Source organism: Aptenodytes patagonicus, chromosome 3, assembly GCF_965638725.1.
Source record: "Aptenodytes patagonicus chromosome 3, bAptPat1.pri.cur, whole genome shotgun sequence".
Lineage (NCBI taxonomy): Eukaryota > Metazoa > Chordata > Aves > Sphenisciformes > Spheniscidae > Aptenodytes > Aptenodytes patagonicus.
Window position 1 is genome coordinate 82,445,564 of NC_134951.1, and position 19,084 is coordinate 82,464,647.

General features: G+C 43.4%; 1 protein-coding gene and 1 long non-coding RNA gene across 23 annotated transcripts in view; one reads left to right on the forward strand and one right to left on the reverse strand.

The window, feature by feature from the left end:
• Window positions 1-3,393: 3,393 nt before the first annotated feature.
• LOC143158270 (uncharacterized) lies at window positions 3,394-8,380 on the reverse strand. 2 transcript variants are annotated; one of them, XR_012994952.1, is made up of 3 exons: window positions 8,214-8,380; window positions 3,979-4,151; window positions 3,394-3,818 (listed from the first exon to the last, which is right to left on the reverse strand). It is a non-coding gene; the product is annotated as an uncharacterized LOC143158270 (long non-coding RNA). The 2 variants fall into 2 exon arrangements; XR_012994954.1 differs by lacking the exon at window positions 8,214-8,380 and adding an exon at window positions 6,235-6,301.
• A 1,061-nt stretch (window positions 8,381-9,441) lies between these two features.
• AFDN (afadin, adherens junction formation factor) overlaps window positions 9,442-19,084 on the forward strand; it is a 135,725-nt gene continuing 126,082 nt past the window's right edge. For 10 of the 21 annotated variants that reach the window (XM_076334002.1, XM_076334005.1, XM_076334009.1 and 7 more), the window contains exon 1: window positions 9,443-9,736. In XM_076334002.1, the coding sequence (XP_076190117.1) occupies window positions 9,626-9,736 (111 nt within the window). In that variant the 5' untranslated portion in view covers window positions 9,443-9,625. Of the gene's footprint in view, window positions 9,737-19,084 lie in introns of all 21 variants that reach the window. The other 11 variants (XM_076334006.1, XM_076334010.1, XM_076334008.1 and 8 more) reach the window with 2 other exon arrangements.

Sequence of the window (19,084 nt, forward strand, 5' to 3'; positions counted from 1 at the left end):
GAAGTTGAATTTGGACACATTGAATACGACACACCTTTTAGCGGCGAGGATGATTAACCGCTGGAAAAACCCCCGTGAGGTTCTTTATCCTCTGTCTCTTGCCATCTTCAGTTCAAGCCTTTATGAAAGATAGGACTTCACCAAATGTAAGTCACTGAATTAATCCAAAGACCAGCTGAATTAAATTCTACAGTTTGTATTAAACAAGCCAGAACAGATCTGCTGCTCATTCTGCCTCATAATCTACTGGAATACAGATGAGTCTTTCCATTGCTCCCTCTGCACTGGGGCACTTGTGTCACAGCTCATGCCTGCAGCAGGGCATTTTATATTATGTCTCCTTAGTGGATGATGTTTTCTTAGCCCTCTGTCAATCAAAAGCTACAGTGAGAAGGAGCTGTAATTTCACCACGCTGCCTTCTCACATGATGGTAATTCTGATGGTCAGGTTAGGGTCAATAACTGCAAGGAAATCCAGCATAGGCTGGGGGTTTCAAAACACCCTACTCAAACTGAAGTGCCTGTGTCTTGGAATGACTACCCTGCCCCAGCTTTAAAATGCTGCCAGCAGTATAACCCTGACAGCAGAGAGGCCCACCAGACCGACCCCTTGACTCAGCAGTGTGCTTGGTGAGGTTGGCTGAGCTCCCTGCTGCCACGACATCCTTGCTAGTGGTACCCAAAGCGGCCAGTGCAGCCCCACGTACCTACATTGCAGCAAGTGCAACGTAGATGGGCCCAGAGTGGCTGATCTCTGCCATGCTCCGGGGCCAGGGCCGAGCAGGCAGAGCCCCTGGCAGGGAAAACCCACAGCCTGGCAGCACGCCCCAGCTTCGGAGCAGCGCCTCCAGACTCCGGTGATTTGTTATGTTAAGCAGTCTACATCCATCTGCCATAACCGCGTCGGGTGAAGTTCTTTTGCGGAGCCTTTCCATTGAATTCCTATATTCGGATAGGTGCTATTGGGAGGCAAAGGACACATTTTTCATGCCTCGTGGTCTAAATTTGTAAGTGAAGATTCAAAGGTGCCTTTGATGGCCTGGAATTTACAGCATTTTGGAAAACAGGTCATTAATCTAGGTGCCTATTTCTGTGCATGTGTTTCTAACTTTAGTCAGAAAGAGTGAAAGGGGCGATCTTCCAGTTTTGAGATGTGGAAGTAATGTGATTTAGGAGATCCTTCACCCAGAGAGCTGTACTCCTCCATAATCTTTGTCTACAGTGATCTTTTAATTCTTGATTTCTCATTTGATTGGCCTGCAGTGCTGGATCTGGGTAACGTTCCTTGGGATACATGCTTTGGAAACCGTACTTTCTTTATGTCAGATCTCCTCCCAAACTGTTCATAGTTCGGGCTTTTTGTTTGGTAACATCTAAATGCACTTTTACAATGTGGAAACAACGTAAGGATAAATTTTGCACTTAGAAAAACTGCATATGGGAAAGTTTGGGAGGTGTTGACCCTGAAGGTGCTTCCAAGGTAGAGTATGCCGTCTTTAGGATTTGCTTAAACAGATCCCACAGTGCCTTGCTGGGTAACATTAAGTAAAGACACTCTTACACATTTCTTAAATCACCTATGAGGCTGTATGTTGTGCATGACAGGGTCATTAACAACAAGCTCTAGCTGCCACTGTGTCAGCCTGCCTGTACTGCCAGGAGATGGTCTGTTTTTTCCGTTCCCCGTTGTTGTACAAAATTGCACTCATGGGAGAAGGAGCCGAGGATGCAAAATGCTGATGATTATTGTACCAAGGTCTGGTAGTCACACTTGCTTTCCAGCAAGCTTTAATATTTATCACGTGGTGATGCATCTTGCCCCTCAAAGTAATATGCAAAACCCAACACATATTGAAACACAGTAAGGAGGAAAGGAATATAACGAACAGACAGAAAGGAGAAAGATGTGGAAAACATGGTAAAAATGTGAGGCTTGTGGTTAGGATAACAAGCAGAGGTCGCAGCACACCAAGTGCCTTATCCATAGGTTAGTAGTTCACAAGCTTCATGATTATAGAGAATTTAGAAGGACCTGAAGGAAATACCTTTGCGATTTTGGCTGGGTCTCTTCCCACAATCAAGGAGTGGTATGGGATGAAAGGTGACAGTGTTTGAGGAAAAAATGCACAACCTGGTATTAAAGGTTGGTCTCACAGAGAAGAGTCAGGGCTCAGTTACTTCAGCGTAACTATTGAGTATTCCTACGCTGGTAGATGCGGTGTTGAGCACAGACATCTCAGCTAGCTGTCTAGGAGGTGAGGCAGGAGAGAATTTCATATGGACAAGTTTAGCCAGCTGAAAAGGACGCGCTTTTAAACGTAGCCCAAGTATCTCTATTTCACATTCTGCAATGTAAATATACTCCCTAATATGCCCCCCCGCAGCTATTCCCTTCTTTACCCAGTTGGGCAGGACTGAGCTGTGACATCCATAAACCAAAAAACAGGTCCTTCATCGAGTTGGATGCATTTGGTTTAACGCAGGTGGAGGGACTCGTCGTCTTTGTACAAATGTGATGACCAACACAGCTGTATCATGCCTGATACAAAAATGGCATCATTGGCTAAAGCAATGGTGGGCTTGAAGTGAAGCCTATGCCACAATCAAAAGACTGAAGCTTTGAAGAAGCTGAGGGATGGCAGCATTACTCTCAAGGAGGGATTCACCTCACTACTCTGTAGCCATCTAAAAGTTAGGGTTTAATCCTGTCACAAGATAGGTGTCAATCGCCTTCTGGAAATGGCTGCTACTCTCCACTACCTATAGATGGAGTCTATGCTCACCCTCTCGGTCTAACTTTCAGACAATTCAGGTCAGATAAAATAAATCCCACTGCAGGTTTCTACAGAGGAGTTTCGTGATGCTTTCTGTTGCTTTTCATTCCTACATACAAACCCCACTTCTATTCCATACTTGTTCTGGACAAAGACCTCAAGAACACAGAAGCATTACTAAGGAAAACTTGCCAAGGGAAGGATTGGCCCTTTTTTGCTGAGCGGGCACTTTCATTTCACAGGTTTACACCAATGTTTTCACTTATAAACTTCCTGAAGTATTTGTTTTTGAGGCTAAAGCTCTCTACATACAGGACTTACGCATGTTGTATGATTTAAAAGAACAGCAATTGTTGGAGCACATAATTGAACATCCATTACAGTCTTAGCGGCAAGATATTTTTAAGTGAAAATCCTTCCAGTACTTTCGGATTGGTTGTAAAAAAGTGAAATAAAAACAAAAAGCCAATGGCATGCTGGCCCAGTTTGCTTCCAAATCAAACTTTTCTAACAAAAAGTGCTCAGATGTGGCCAAACGACTTCTGCTCATACGTAAAATGTATGTACAAGTTATAATCGCGTGTGAAAACAGATTAAAATGAATGCTCTTTTAATTTTCTATACAATGTATGCTTTGAATGGCATTATTTTTTTAGTCAAGTAATTACAGGGTGGAGAGAATGCGTGGCCAATGGCAGCGGGTTAATTACAAGACCAAACACCCACTGCATCTTGCTCAAAGAGCCTTGAAACTATTACACATTGTTTTAAGTAATAGCCTAGTTTGGACCACTGATTGGAGAGCTACCCTCAACTTAAAAGAAATGCCTAACTTCTATCTAAGCATCTTTACCATCTTTACAAATAATGCTATGTACCATAGAGAGATTAGCTAAATTTCTGGAGACAGGGGATGTCAGTTTATTTACACTGTCCATTTGACAATTTTACATAGACTCCGTTTCTTCCTTTTCCTTCTTATGGTCGGCCAATTTCTCATCTTCTTTCACAACACAGCAGTTTGGGAGAAAATACTTTAGAGATCTGTGATTAAAAATAAAAACTATCAGAAAGCTTTTGTGGTACCTGCAGCAGCTCTGAACTTTGTTTTAACTGACTGCATTTTAAATTATATGGGATAAGGCCATGAGAGATCATCTGACAATCTAATGTGTATACCAGCCATTAAATTTCTCCTCAATACCTCTACATTGAGAAGAGCACTCCCTGGATAAAAAGCGTTTTCCAGAAAAGCATTCAGTATTCATCTGAGGATGAATCCAGGAGGATTCCAGTATTAGGCTGACATCAACTGCAGACCTCTGACTGGGACCTGATCCTCTTCCCATGTGCTTCTGATTTCCAGGAGCTGTTCACCTGAAGACAAACATACATCTTGCTGAAGTCAACACGAATGCTCACATGCTGCAAGACAGTCAAACTCTCATCCACCTTGTTGAACGTGGATCAAAGAGCACACTTCAGTAAAGACAGGATGGAGGCAGTGCGTGCTCTGAACCTACAAACACAGGTATGCCTGAGCACCCTGTCTGGGCAGAAGACCCTGCCTTGAGGTCAGCTGCGCAAGAAGAGTTTCCAGGCTCTTTCTTCACCACTAAATGGTCCACTGGACCATTTCAGCATCCAGATCCGCTCCTTCGTGCCCGATCATCTGTAAGTTAAATTGTTAGCGTGGTCCAGCTGTGAACCAGGTAGCTCACTAAACAACTTGTGGGCACAGGCTCGGAGTCAGCACGTGCCAGGGACCACCCGAGCAGGCAAATCTGCATGCAGCCACCCTGGTTTAGAGCTAAAACAATTTAAAACCATGGAGGTGGCCAGGCTAGATCAGTTGGCTGTAGGGCTAGAAAAAGGCCCTTACACTGTTTAGTTTATTAGTACAAATACAACTTGAGGGATCTTAACCCAAGAAGCGTTTACCAATAAATTACTTTGAAAGATCTTCTATACATAATAAATATTAAGCATCTTCTTTAAGGGGATTTTGTTGGCACTTTTTGTAATTCATCCACATATAAACCAAAAGTAAGACACATTTATTAAGAAAGCTGCCATTTATACAGTTTTGTGCTTGCCTCTCCCTAGAAATAGAGCGAGGATAATTGAACTGAAAACCTAAAGATTTCCAAAAACCAATTACATAACTTGCCACATTTGCCCTGTTTTCCCCTCTACTCCCTGCCCCCCCTTACTAATTTTTTAAAGCGGTCAAGGTTATTAAATATAAGCTCCTACATTCATACAATAAGAAAAGTGGGATCTAAACATACAGTAAAGATTTTTCATGCAGCATGAATTTGCCCACGTAGCCTGTATTTACTACGTTTGTTTACCAATTAGGCTATGAAATTGATACTTTGATGTACACAGTGTGTGCAATTCATGCAGGTGAGATAATGGTGCAATGAAAAACTTCTTTTCCCTCCCTGACTCATGTATGTTTATAGTGTCCAAAGCTGCAATCCTTATTCCAGCTAATTTATTTACCTCAGTGGGTGTGTCGTCTATGTAAGGACTGCAGTTTGATGACCCAGGTTTGCAATGTTTATGTTGCTCTAACATAAGCTTTTGCATTGCGTTATGCAAAATTACAGCTCTGATACTTCTGCTCTAGAAACGCATGCACACTTGGGAAGCCAGGAGAAGGGTTACTTTAATAATTTCAGTCATATCTATGAATTTATAGCTTTCAATAGCGTGCTGATTTATACAGCGCGGCACTATACATCAGATGCATGCTGCCTCAGAAAATTAATGCTGCATTCTGGCAACCATATGGGCAGCTGGCGAGCGGCCAGTAGACCAGCAGAGCACAACCCTACCTTCACGCAAACCTTCCCTACGCAAGAGAACTGTTTGCATGAACTGCGCTGGCCGAGGAGCAGACATAAAGGGATCCTGTATGTTGTTGTTGCTTATAACCATCAGCTCCCCCAGGGACAGATGTACGCCAATATGATTAATGAGAGAAGCTGCACAGACACGACCCCCTTGCGGCAGGTAACCACATGGGCACCGCACTTCTTGATGTCTCGGGGAATGGGGAGGATTGCAATGGCCTCCTTGTATATCTGTGTTTCTTCTTTATGGATCTCTCCTCTAGTTGTTGCTCTCACCTGTGACAAAATTTAGCTTGCAAGCTCTACGGGGAAGGGCATTTATCTCATTTGTTCTGTAAAGTGCATATTATACTTCGAGTGCCGAACAAACAATCACAATAATGGCTTACGGTAGCTTAGTTATCTTAAGCACCTTAAAAAAGAAAAGAACATTGTTCAGGAAGGAAAGAAGTAAAAAGCATTTTTCATTACCACTTGCAAGTAAAGCAGTTTTTGTTCCCCGTTCTTTTGCTTCTCTCGCACTATTATTTCTTATCAAGTATGCGATCATTTATAGAGTTAACTCTAACTCTGCCACTGGCTTCAGTGGGACTACCTACAGGAATCCTGGGCTGAACTGGAAACTCCTCAAATAGGATCCTGTCTTCTCACTATGTAAATGATAAAAATCTGAGAAAGAATACAGAGGAAAATGTCAGTTAATGGTTTCAAGTAACTTATGCAATACCTTAAATGGAAGATGCCTTGATGATAGCTCAAACACACAATCCTGTTTATAATGTATTTTATGTGTATAATGCTTTCCATTCATAAATATCTCTGAATTTTCTTTACAACTGTTCACAGGAATCATGTCAGTTGCTAGGCTTTACAGCAGCTGTTTTACTTCCCATTGCAATAGCCTTGTGAAAAAAATAGGGATTGAAAGTGAAGCAGCACACATTTTCCACTGTAAACGAGCTGGTACACTATAATTTCATGCTTTAGCTCTCTGCACACTAGCTTTTCCAAGGAGATCAGGGCTTATACTTTATCTCCCACAGGACGATCTCCATATGCATACTGTCCTGCTGGTTCACTCAGACAGCTAAATTCTTGTCTACATTATGATTTTCCTTAAACCCTGATGCTGTACTAAAGCTGCTGCCTTTTGACTATCGATGGCAACAACTTGCTCTGCAGGTACAAGCGGGCCTGGTTTCTTTCGATACTGCTTCAGCACTGTCCAGCTCAGTGCAGAGCTAATCAGCAGCGTGGTCGCTGCTGGTGTCTGACCATCAGGAGCATTTCCATTGCTCCTGCCACTACAGAAATACATTGTAGTGACTTGGGATTTCTGAGAAATGACATCCAAACATTATTAGCCTACTCCACTTCTGCTCAGTTTGAGGGAGTTGTTTGTATTCAGACTGGAGTCTAGCTACGGTTTAGAAATGCTGACTAGCTACAGTTAAAATAGAAATAAATAAATTCACAGCTGATCATATACACCACGTGGGTCCAGCACAGTGATAATTTTATTCCTGGTGCTCCTCGGCATTTGAAAACCCAGGCACGCCAGCAATGCTAAATCAACTACTTTGGGTAGCCAGTTTTCCCAGAGCAACCGCCTCTTTTCCCTAGGAAAAAACAATTTTATCTATATAGCTTGTAAAAGCAAAATGGTGATCTATACACACCCTGTACCTAAAAGTCTCCTTCCTAATCTTGAAGTGTCCTGAACAATCCCATTTCACCAATATCCAGACAGAGCCAAGCATCCAAACCAGCACACCACTCCGCAAATGTCATCTGTGACAGAGCACGCAGCTACCTGCCTGGGTTGTGGACTATCGCATCACAGATTTTACATGGTTTCTTGATCTTTGCAGGCACTGCCAGGTCATCCAAAGTTATCCGGCAGCACGCTCTTTCTGGATATGGAAAAAAAATCCAGCATGCTTTTTTTTCCTTTTTATGTAAGAAGAGTTATGTTTGGGTTTTTTTCTTTCTCTTCTCTCCACACTTTACTTCTAAAAGGAATTATAGTTTTAGGATTATGACATTCCAGGAACTTGAGGTTGTGTCCCCCCCTCCAAGTTCTCCAAGGGCTTTCAGAAGGCCTTTCAACCCCTCACAGAGTTTGGGACCCGAGAAATAGGATCTCTTCCGTCCTTGGAACTGTAAAGCTCTAATATGGCACAGTTACAGATGTAGGGCAAAAGTATAACTGACCTTCACCTGTAAAACCAGAACTGCTAGTACTTATACAGGAGCTATACTGCTGGATAAAAACAATAATTTAATTGCTTAATGTAGACAAGGCCTCTGAGGAATCTACTTCTTCAAATAACCCAGCCAATCAAAACTTCATCAGCAAAACCCACTCATCTGAACTCCCTCAGCAAAGAGGAACTTGAAATACTTCGCCAGGTACACTAAAAAGAAACAGTATTTCCCCTTTTTTAACCACCTGAAGAAACCAAAGATACACGCTCAGATAGCCGAGTTCGAATATGATTGTTCAAGGACTGAGTTTCAGAGGATGCCCAATGCAAAACACACACGACTGTTGGAAGTATCAGGACACATTACTTACTTCAGCAGGTAAAAACCAAAGCCAAACCCCCAGAGTCGTACTGGATTCCAGAGTCTATACAACGGGAGATGCCTCTTACAGCCAACAGACACATTTTGTGAGGAACCACACATAAATTATATATCTAAAAAACATTAAAACATATCTGATGCTTTAACTCCATCTCAGGTTCATCTCAAGCTGCGGAAATTTCTGTCAATACAGTCTTTTTGGACAATTCCTTTCACACGGTGCTCCAGAAACACTCCATAAACATTATTACACAGCAGCGCCCGGGGAAGCGGGGGAGCGTTATTCTCCCGGCTTTGCAGGGAGAAGTCGGGGCACAGAAAGGCTAGGTGAGGGGCTGGAGGCCGCACGGTGAGCGGGCGGCACCGCTCCGCTCGGCAGCGGCCTTGACCCGCTCCCCGCCCCCCGGCCGTGCGCCCTGACCTCTGCCCGCGGGCAGGGAGGGTTTCGGGAGGGAGGGCTAGGAAGCGGGGACATTCCCGCCCGCCCGCCCTGGCGCGGAGAGGCCGCGGCGGGGCCGCGCCAGCCTCCGCCCGCAGGGTCTTTGTTCCCGCGGTCGCGGCGGCCCAAGCCCTTTGTCGCTGCGAGCGCCCGACCGCGGGCCCCGCGCGGCAGCCAGGGCTCCCGCTCCCGCCGTCGGCGAGGGGCCTCCTGCCGGCACCCCCCCCCTCGCGCTCCGCCTGCCCCCGCCCGCGCCTGCCCCCCGCCGCGCCAACGGCCGCCGCGTGTCCCCAGCAGCCGCCCCTCCCCCCGCGCCCGTTCACCGCGCGGAGGCACCCGCCGCACCTGGCCGCACCGCGCCCCGCCCCGCCCCGGCCGCCCCCGGCCCCCTCCCCGCGCCGCGCCGGGGGGGGAGCGGAGGGGGCGCCCTCCTGAGGCGCGCGGCCGCCGCCAGGAGGTGACGGCCGGCGGGAGCGCGCGCACACGCGCGTCCCGGGAGAAGGAGGGCGGGCGGCCGGGCGGGGGCGCGCACGGGACGGTGTGTGAGGGAGGGAGGGAGCGAGGGAGGGGAGGGCGATACCGGGGCGGAGAAAGGCGGCAGCGGCGGCTTCGCTCGGCTCAGGGCAGGCGAGCGGGGACAGACGCTGCCGAGCCGGGAGACACGGCGGCCGTCGCCGCCGACTCGGGGCATCCTTCCTCCTCCTCCCCGCCCCCTCCCCGCCCTTCCCCCTTTCGCTTTCTCTCCTTTCCCGCTGTCCTCTGGGGCCGATCGCTATCGGCGGCGCGATCCCGGGGCGTTTCCGCGGCGCCCGTGCCGGCAGCGGCCGAGGGGACAGCCGGCCCCTCCCCTCCCCAGCCGGGACTGAGGGACCCCCCGCTCCGTCCCCGCCTCCGCCCCTCGCCGGGGCTCGGCGGAGAGGGCCCGGCCCCGGCTCGGCTCCCCGGCGGCGGGCTCGGCGAGGATGTCGGGCGGCGGCGGCAGCCGGGAGGAGGAGCGGCGCAAACTCGCCGACATCATCAACCACTGGAACGCGAACCGGCTGGACCTGTTCGAGATCAGCGACCCCACCGAGGTGAGCGACCCCGCCGCGGCCCCCCCGCCCCGCCCGGCCGGCCCGCCGCGGCCCGGCCCGCCAACCCCTCCGGGCCGCCCGGGAGGTGAGACACCGCGCCCGGGCCAGGCCGCGCCCGCCTCCGCTCTGCGATCAGCCTGGCTCCCTTCGCCGCCCCCCCTACCCCCGGCCGGGGGGCTCGGGCATAGGCCTCCCCCCGCTCTCCGTTAACGCGCGGCCCGTTCTGGTCGGGGAGGAGGCTCCGCTCCTCGGCGGGGAGGGCCGGGGAGCGAGTGCCGGGACCCCTGCCGTGCCCGGAGCGGCGCGGGTGAAGGCAGGTTGCAGCGGCCGGGGAGAGAAAGGGAGCGCAGGGCCGGGGTCCTTCCTTCCTCCCCTGCCGCAGGCACATGCCGGCCCGACCCTGCGGGACAGACGGCTCCGAGGCAGGAAACCCTCTGGGAGCTGGAGGTGGCGGGCAAGGGCGGTAATAGTGAAACTAACCCCCCCCCGACCCCGAAACGGGTTACCTCTGTAGGCTTTTTTTTTGTCTGTCTGTGACTTAAACGGAGCCGAAAGGCGGCTGCTGGTGGGCTTTTTTTTGTTGCTGCTTGCTTGTTTCTTTAAATACTCAGCTTTGTGCAGAAGGCGCCTCTCACAAAGCAACCTGCTCTACTCCAGCGGCTCTCCGGGCCGCTGGTGCAATCTCCGGGGCAGCTTTCCCAGGGCGTGACGGACGGAGCGCTTTGGCTCGCTGTGTCTGAAGGCTGCCAGCCTTCAGTATCAAGTAAATATCGGGAGCAGGTTCGTAGTCCTGAGTTCGCATGTTGTACCGGAAAAACACAGCGGGTAATTTCTTCCTAATGAAACGGGTGTTTCTGATGGCTGAGAGAGGCTGGGTTTTAGTCTTTTTTTAAAAAGTAATAGTCAAACCACACCCTACCGCTGCCCCTTGTCGTGTTCCCTTTGGCTGGTTGGTGCTGTGTGTCTGGTTTGAAAGCGGCGGGGGGGGAGGGCTGGGGAGGCAGGTTGCAGCCCTGTTTGTGTGTGACAGCGCGCTCCCTGCTCAGAGGGTGGAGGCTGATCGTGTGCGTGTTCCCGGGGAAAAGGAGGAAATTCACACTTGCTCTTGGCCTGGCCCCGGTCCTGGTTGTTTATTAACAGAAGCCCCTGAGAAATCACGTTGGCTTGGTCTTGGAGCTTGCTCCTGTTTCTGCACCCAGGTGCTGGCCGCTAGCGTAGCCACGAAAAGGTCTTGAAAGTAATTCTAAGATTATTAAGTCTGTGATAGCTTGAAAATAATTGCTTTGGGTATTTTCAGTTCTGCTCGTTGCAGACTGTTTCTTGAATGCCAAGATGAAGGTTTTCTGTGATTATGTCCTACATCTTGCAATATTTATCATAATTAGAGCTCCTTGCTTGTATTGCTTAGGTTTTAACAATATCACTGTTGGCTGACGGCCGCTTGTTCGAAAAAGTGGGCTGATGCTAGCGTGAAGGAGCCTTCGTGATTGTGTTAGAGAACGTAGCACAGTCTTTCTGGAATTGCAGGTTGACTGCTAACTGTGGCTTATTTTTTGTCTGATTAATGCATTTGTCCATTCCCAATACATTCTAATTCCAACCTGTTTTCTTTGTGTTTATGGCAGATTGTGCTTCTGTAGTTTTGTTAGTAAGTGGTTTAACAAATCTTACCATTTTTTAGGTCAGCCTTACATGTTTATCTTAATTAACTAGACTTTGCACAAAAGCTACCAGCTCCATTATAGTTATTATGAAAAGAAATAATAATTTTACTTGCATTAGCTCCACGCTTCTGCAGTTAAGCCTCTGAACCTGTATAGGAGCATACTTACCACTGTCAACGATGACGTTTATTTCAGTTGAACTACTGGTAGTAAAAATTAAGTGCGTGCATATCTCTTTGAACGTCTGAGCTTTTTGGACTACTAGTTCTAAAAATGTTAGATAAGATTGCAGCTGCATTTACAACAAGCTGGCAGTAGGTAACAGTTTTATAGTTAAAGTGTATTTTCATTCTAGATAGTTACAAATACAGATGTTTGCCTTTTTTTCACTGTTACCCTGAGCTGACCCAAATTTGGCAAAATTTTCAGCCCAGATGATGGTGTGATTCACATGTGTACTGTTTATCAGCTTAAATGAAAGCCCTTTCACTAGACTGCGTGAGAGCTGACAATCCTCTGTTGTTTTCCCTGCTTTTCCAGGCTCAGCTTGACCATAAGGCACGTCTTACTTATTGTAGGGGCTGCAGCGAGCGTGGCATCTGTGAAGATGCAGTAACCTGGACACGGCTTTTGGTTGGATGTGCCTGAGCTGGGTCAAACTGGATCATTTTAAACTGTTCAGGCATGGTCTTTGGCCTGCTGGGTTAACTTTGCAGCTAGCACGTGTCCATACTGCAAACTGTCACCCAGGAGCTTCTGGTTGTATATATCGTATTTAGAATATCAAGACTTGATGCCTTATAGTGATTCTCCAGGCATTTCTTCAGTGTAAACAATCTGGTTTAAGTGACTTGTCTTTTAAATTTCCTATATAGAGAGAGTAGGATTTTCCAGAGGAGCTAATCACTTCCTTAATAGTAGGATTTCAGGGAGACACATATATTCAGAAAAGAAAAGGAAAAGTGAAATCTAATGTAAATTGACTAGAGTTCTGACAGTATAGCTTAGGAAATGACAGTGAAAGGTACTCGCCTGTGACCTACTGATGTACCTCGCTGTTAGTTTGAAAGGTCAGATTCTTTGGTGAGACACAATTGCTGTAAGTCCATTGGGTCCTCATCACTTTAATGGAGAGTGTAAAATGTGACTTGGTTTTGAATGTATAAAGTAGTATTTTGAAAGTAGTTTAACTGTGTGGGTTTTTTTCAGAGAAGTGCTTCATGAAACGAATCAGTTGGAATTCCTGTTACTGTTTGATAGTATAGACTAGTCCTAAGGGATTAGAGATCCACTTGTCTACTTCTCTCTTTTGAGAATTAGGCACAAGTTATTTCTTAAAGTATATTGCCTGTAAGATATTGAAAAGGAAGAGCCTTGGGTAGGGCATATTGCAGAGTTCCGTTACTAACTTTTTCCTAACTTGTTGTGTGATATGAGCAGTTAACTAAGTCATTCAGTGCTACCTTTCCCCAGCAAAACAGGGATGAAGGGAACTTTCTGTTCCATACTCAGATTTGAGTATTCCTCTGTATCCCATGTGAGGAAGACTGAAGACTTCTTGGGAGTGAGGATTTCATATCTTCACTTATGCTTTCACCGAAGTCACTTGTAGACTCATGCTTGAGAGCAAGGTGGTAATTTTAACTTTGTTAGGTATTCACCTGTTCTAACACTTGTTGCTGTTCTGAGAAATCTGTTAATGATTTGCATTATTTTCATTCTGAAGATTTTTTTTATTTTATTCAGAAAGTAGCTGAGAGAAGCTCTGTGGCTTGAGAAGCTTATAAATGAACAAAACCAAAACTCTGTTTTTAAAGTTCTAGCAGCCAATACTATGTAAACTCTAATGTTGTCAGGAGTGAAGCTAGGTACAGACCTTTGCTAAATGTGTCTGTAATACTGGTACTAATTTAAACTTGATTAGGCTTTACTGTCTTTACTTTAAATGATGAGGCAGCTACTCACTTTTGCAAGTCTAAAAAAGATACAGCAGGTTTTGGGGAAATGTGGGGTGAATCGTGTTTTTGTTTGTAGATAAATCAACAGTCAGATTCAAAATGAGACAGTATATTAACTGTTTTCTTTAAATCTGTTTCCGCTTTCCATTCCACCTTCCTCTTGCCTTTGTTCCAAGTATTACCAAGTTTTTGGATGCTTTTAATATTTAGCTTGCCTTTTTTTTTTCCTTTTTTTTTTGGCCAAGGATAGAAAGGCAGTAAAAAGACGTTTTGCAGTAGGAGATAAATTAATGTTTTGATCTCGATTTAAGTCTTGGGTGCTTATAGTACCCAAAGTTTTCAAAAAGGAATAAGTTTGAATTAATGATTTGGTAACAAGTGCATAGAGTTGTTCAGAAGCTTGTAGATAAGAAATGATTTGCATTTATACACTTTTTTTCCCCCCTATGAAAGTGCTTTCTGGAATTAAGCGATTGATTATATAAAATAACTGCATATGGATGTTTTGGGGGAGAACAAGGAACGCAAAAGCACTGTAGACTAGTGCATTTATCACTGTTGGATAAAATAAATATAAATCCTCCTGAAAGCATTTAAGGCTTGTTGATTTAAGATGCCGTATGTGAACTAGGTGTTACAGTTATTGTTGATCTTGATGACAAAATAAGGTTTCATCTTCAATGTATGCTTTGATAACTGTATATGAGAGGAAGAGAAGCGCTGTGTTTTTTCTGAACATGGTTTGTGGGTTAGGAATGTGAATTGCATTTAATTTTTTGAGATAGACACTTTTTAGAATAGGTAGGGTATTTTTGTAATTGCCCAAGGGCTGGGGGATTGTTGTCAGAAACATTGGTCTGGTGTAGTTTTGTTTTCTGATGGAGAAGGCTGTTCTAAACTGACCTAATATACCTACGCATTAACAAAAGTAGAAAGGTCTAATCAAAAAGCTTAGAGAAATAATATGCTTTGCATTAAGAATAATTTCTAATAGAGTATCTAACTTTTAAATGGTTGCAGTTTAAAAAAAAAAGAGGGGAATTTGGAAGGTCTTTATGGCTATTTGATGATTTTTTTTTTTTGTCTGAAATAACTTGTGTAGGCTTAGCAACAAAGTATTAGGAATAACTTCAGAATGAGGGTGGGTGGGGTTTTTCTTGTTTGGTGTGTTTTTTGTTTTGTTGTTTGTTTTTTTTATATTGACTTCCCCTGTGTTCTTGTGTTATATGTTTGGTCTAGTCAGTATGTTTTAAATTCTTTTCATTGACTTTAAATACAAATAAGCAATCTATTTATGGAAAATGTTGCACAGTACGCTGGATGACAGGATATTTTAGGGTTGATGCAACTTTTGTCTTTATTCTTTGGGTTCAGATCTGATTCTGGTTCATTAAGTGTCATAGGGAAGACTGATATGTGACGTAAGTTGGTAGTCTTTTCAAAGTAGTTATGCAAGCTCATTATTTAAATCTAGTTAAAGCAATAAGAGTTAGGAATCTTTTGGGTTTTAAACCCTCTGCAGATTCCTGTCTGCATGGTTGGTCACCCGTAGGCTTTTAAAAATCTGGCTCCGAGACTTTTTTTGAAAGGACTCGTGTTTTAAGGTTGGGATTACCAGTGACTATGCCTATTGCATTACGGGTGATACTAGTAGTGGAAGTGCAAGTCTGGAGGTAGGGAAACATCATCTAAATGGTAGAAATGCTTGTGCCTTCTCCATGTGTTGGATTCCACAGCTTTCAGTAATTTTAACTAGAGCAACTCTGCAAACTGTATAGATCTTAAGAAGCTGATAATATATCTGAAAATACTGTCTTCTTAAGTTTGTCAAACCTATGATATGGAAAATAAATTCTCTTTGCAACAAATGTTTAAGCTAATATTTAGACAGTCTGGAAAGGTGTCTTGGAATCTTAAGGACTGATGCCTGCGCTTTTTAGTGAGTAGCATATTTTTCAGTAATTACTACCACTGAACAGACACAGTTCAAGAGGAGGTAAAAACACTGAAGCAGTAGTTAGAGGTTAGCGATTTCTAATTGCAGCTTACTGAGTGTTGAGTTCTAGTTCTGCATTGAAATGGCTGGAGAAAAGAAGTCAGGGACACAGATCTGCTCATTTGCATCAAAAGGACTATTTGGAGACCAGTTTTCCTTTAACTGAGTAAAAGTGAATAGTCTGTCTTTACAAATGAAATATAATCGCCACTATCTAGAGAACAATAAGCAGTTTGAATTAAGATCTTGACCACAATCTACAGACAACATAATGTCATGAAAATATTCGTAGGAAGAAGCTTTATGCTGTGCTTTCAATATTCCTTATGTAAGTTATTTCTTGAGTTAGTGGTTAATTAGGTCCATACAATTCAGACATACTGGCTTTAAGAATTCCCTCCTGATGTGTGAATCTGTTCTCTGCCTAAAATGCCATTGACAAGCATTATTTTTCAGTTGGAAAAAAACCCTAGTCCTCTGGACGTGTTAGGGATTTACTTTGTTTGCACAAGTGTGCTTTTTCTGACAAAACTATTTGTCTTTCAAAAGGTTAAAACAAAATGAATGGAACAAATTTTTATGATTTTTGAGGAAAACCTTGCTTTATAATTCATAAAACTTTTCTTTTGTCCATAAATGCTTTTGTCATCTAAACGGGGTAAGAAAAACTAAAACTTAGCTGTAAGGTGTTAAAAGTTGAAATGAACTTGTGTTTGTGATAAGGATGTAGATCATAAATTCAGAGTGGTTTCTTATCTTTGTGTCAATATTTGTTTGAAAAGTTGCTTTGTTACAAATGAAGGGAAATAAATTGTGGCTATGCAAAATTCAGTGCTGCATGAAGAATAACTTTTGGTTTTGACCAGTGGTTCTGATGAAGGTGGAATTGAAAATCACAGTGTGAAATAATAAACTGAATGTTATGATAAACTTATGTGAGGTCAAATTTAGCAGATATTCCAGATAAGTAATGGTGTATTTGCTCTGTCTTTCATGCTAAAGGAAGCCTCTTCTGAAGCGTATTTGAGTAAAGCACTACTTAAGGAATTCTTGATTTTTGGCTAGGAAAAATATTTACATATAAAATATATATTAAGCGATGCTCATTTCAGTGAATAGAGATGAATGGGATTTTGCTTTTAGCTTTTGAAAAGGCTAGAGCCTGTTAATTTCTGCTGTTAAGGTTGTTACGTTGATTTTGGAGATCTTTTCTCCTTGCAACATAATTTTTACCTTAAAAAAAATCAGCTGCTAGCAGTTAAATGCAATAATGTTTTAGGAGGATAGTTTTTTTTAACTGTATATAAAATACCAACATATGAATGATTTCAGTAACTGTTAAGCAATGTATTCACATTAATTATGTTTGTTAAGTAGCTGAGATGAAGGTAAGTGGGCAACGTTGCATTAGGTCTAGCTCATAGCAGAGTTAAGAATTGCCATATAAACAACTGTCTGCGCTGTCTAGTTTTGTACATCAAGATCTGAAATGGTAAATAACGTTGAATGCACATCTCCCTGGAAATTTTTTGAGGTTTGTGTAAAAATACAGCACAATACATTTCTCTTTCTGGTTGGAATCAAGATCATTAAAAGTTAAAATGCTCAAGGACCATTGCTTTTTCTAAGTTGCTGGGTTTCCTTTGCTCTCTTTTCACTCCGCTTGTTCATTCCCTTACCTTCTTCCATGCTTCTCCCTTGTTTTCAAGGAAGGAAATGTAAACTTCACTGATTTCCATCGAGAAGCTCCTTTCATTTTTATTATTTGCTAAGTAATCAGGAATGTGAAAATTGAAGCTAAAACTTAGAGTAACCACTAATTTTCAGCATTTTTGTTCAGTTCAGTGGCCTCTGTAAAGGAAATGTTCATATCTTTTCTTTCCTGAGTTGTTGCTCAGTGTTTTCTGTAGTCAAGGTGTGTATCAGAGCCAGTTTTTTCCTTGTCTTGGTTTATCTTTATGACCAAGGGGCTTAGAAATATTCTTTAGCTAACTTTTTTTCTTTCAAGAAAAGTTATCAGGATAAACCAAACAAGGTATTAGATAGTTCTTCTGGATGCATGCATGACTTAGCTCATAAGTCTAGTTAAACACTCTGCAGAGATTCTCCTTCCCCCCTCCACCCCTGTCTTTAATTGCAGGTAAAAATTACTTACTGCTTTTCTGTAACTGTCCCTGTCTAGAAGTTTGATAATCCAAGATGAAAACAGGACTCTGTAGTAGTAGTTCAGGTCTAGCAGTAACATTCAAGCTGTCTTCCTGGACCGGATCGTGCCTTGTGAGCTTCTGTACAATGAATAAATGTATAAGGTTGTAACATAACTTTTTGCAGTGGGAGGATAAGTTTTCAATGTGATTGGTTGCCCTCAATCATCAAATTGCAGTTCTGCCTTTCATTGCTGTCTAGTTTGGTTCTCTAGTAAGACTTAAAAAATCTGCTTTGACATGAAGTCCAATGTTCATTGCTTCTTTTTTTTTTCAGTACTTGCCTGTTTTGCTGATACCTTCTTACTCTAGGTGACTTTTACTTTTTCTCTGTTAGGTATGTATAACGTAGTAAAACCCTTTTGTGTAATACTTCAGGATTATGGTCATTACTTCTGTTACAGGCTTTAGCTTCAAGGTTATCAACTGATTAGTATTATCATATGTTATATTTAATTACATTCTCTAGAGCTGCTTTCTTTCCTTGTGTGCTCACCTGTAGGTTAGACCCTTTGCTCAACTCCTCTTCAGATGATCTTCTAGCCCAGACGACTCTTACCAGGGAGCCATTCCTCTGATACCGCCTTCATTCTTGTCTCCTTATGAAGAATCTGTCTAGCTACTGCTTGCTTTGTTTCTCTCCACACTGAGTAGGACAGGGCTCTTTATTGCCCTGCTCTGTCTTGGACAATTTTGGTGTAGATTAATAATTACTTCTGGAAATGTCTTTAGAGTTTGAATCCTCAAAGAACTGGAAAAAAGTCCTAGGGCTGGGGTTGTCATCTAGAAGATCAATACACGATGTAAGTGCAAATGGGACACTAGGAAATGTAAATAATACTCCAATACACACGTTTCTAATCTGTCTTTGAATTTTGTCCTATAAATAGGAGAGTCTGTTAATAGGGTTTATGATTGTACTGATGAAATTGTGTATACTGCTCTTCTGTAAGTTTGTTCATGTCATCTGTTCCAGTGAAGAGCAGAAATTAAACATCGTCAACTTTGCAAGTTTTAAGCTTTTTTAAATGGTGCTCGGTATATCTTAAGAATAATTATCAACAGATTTGTAATTTTACTCATGTATTCCAAGAGTATAAGATACACTATACTTTAAAATAATAGTTAAGAGTTACTACAGTAATTCTTCTCAAGGACATTAGAAAACCTGCTGATTTGCAATGTAATTGGAAATTGAGTTTCTGTTTGAATATATGACTCCTAGTGCCAGATCAACTCTTGGGTAAATATTCTAGAATAGGTTTAATGTAATACAGCACTAGTTGCTATAGAGCGGTGGCAGACTGAAACAAAAGTGGTGATGTAGGTTAATGGCTCCAGGGTGGGGTTTTTTTGTTTTATTTGTTTATTTTTATTGCTACATTGATATGTTGTACTCTATTGTAACTAAAACTAAGGAATATGAAAGCTCTCACAATAACTTACTACCTAGTACTAGATTTACAGTTTCTTGATGAACTGTGTTAAGGCTTGCCCTTGGTGAATTGTGTCCCAGGGCACGGCTG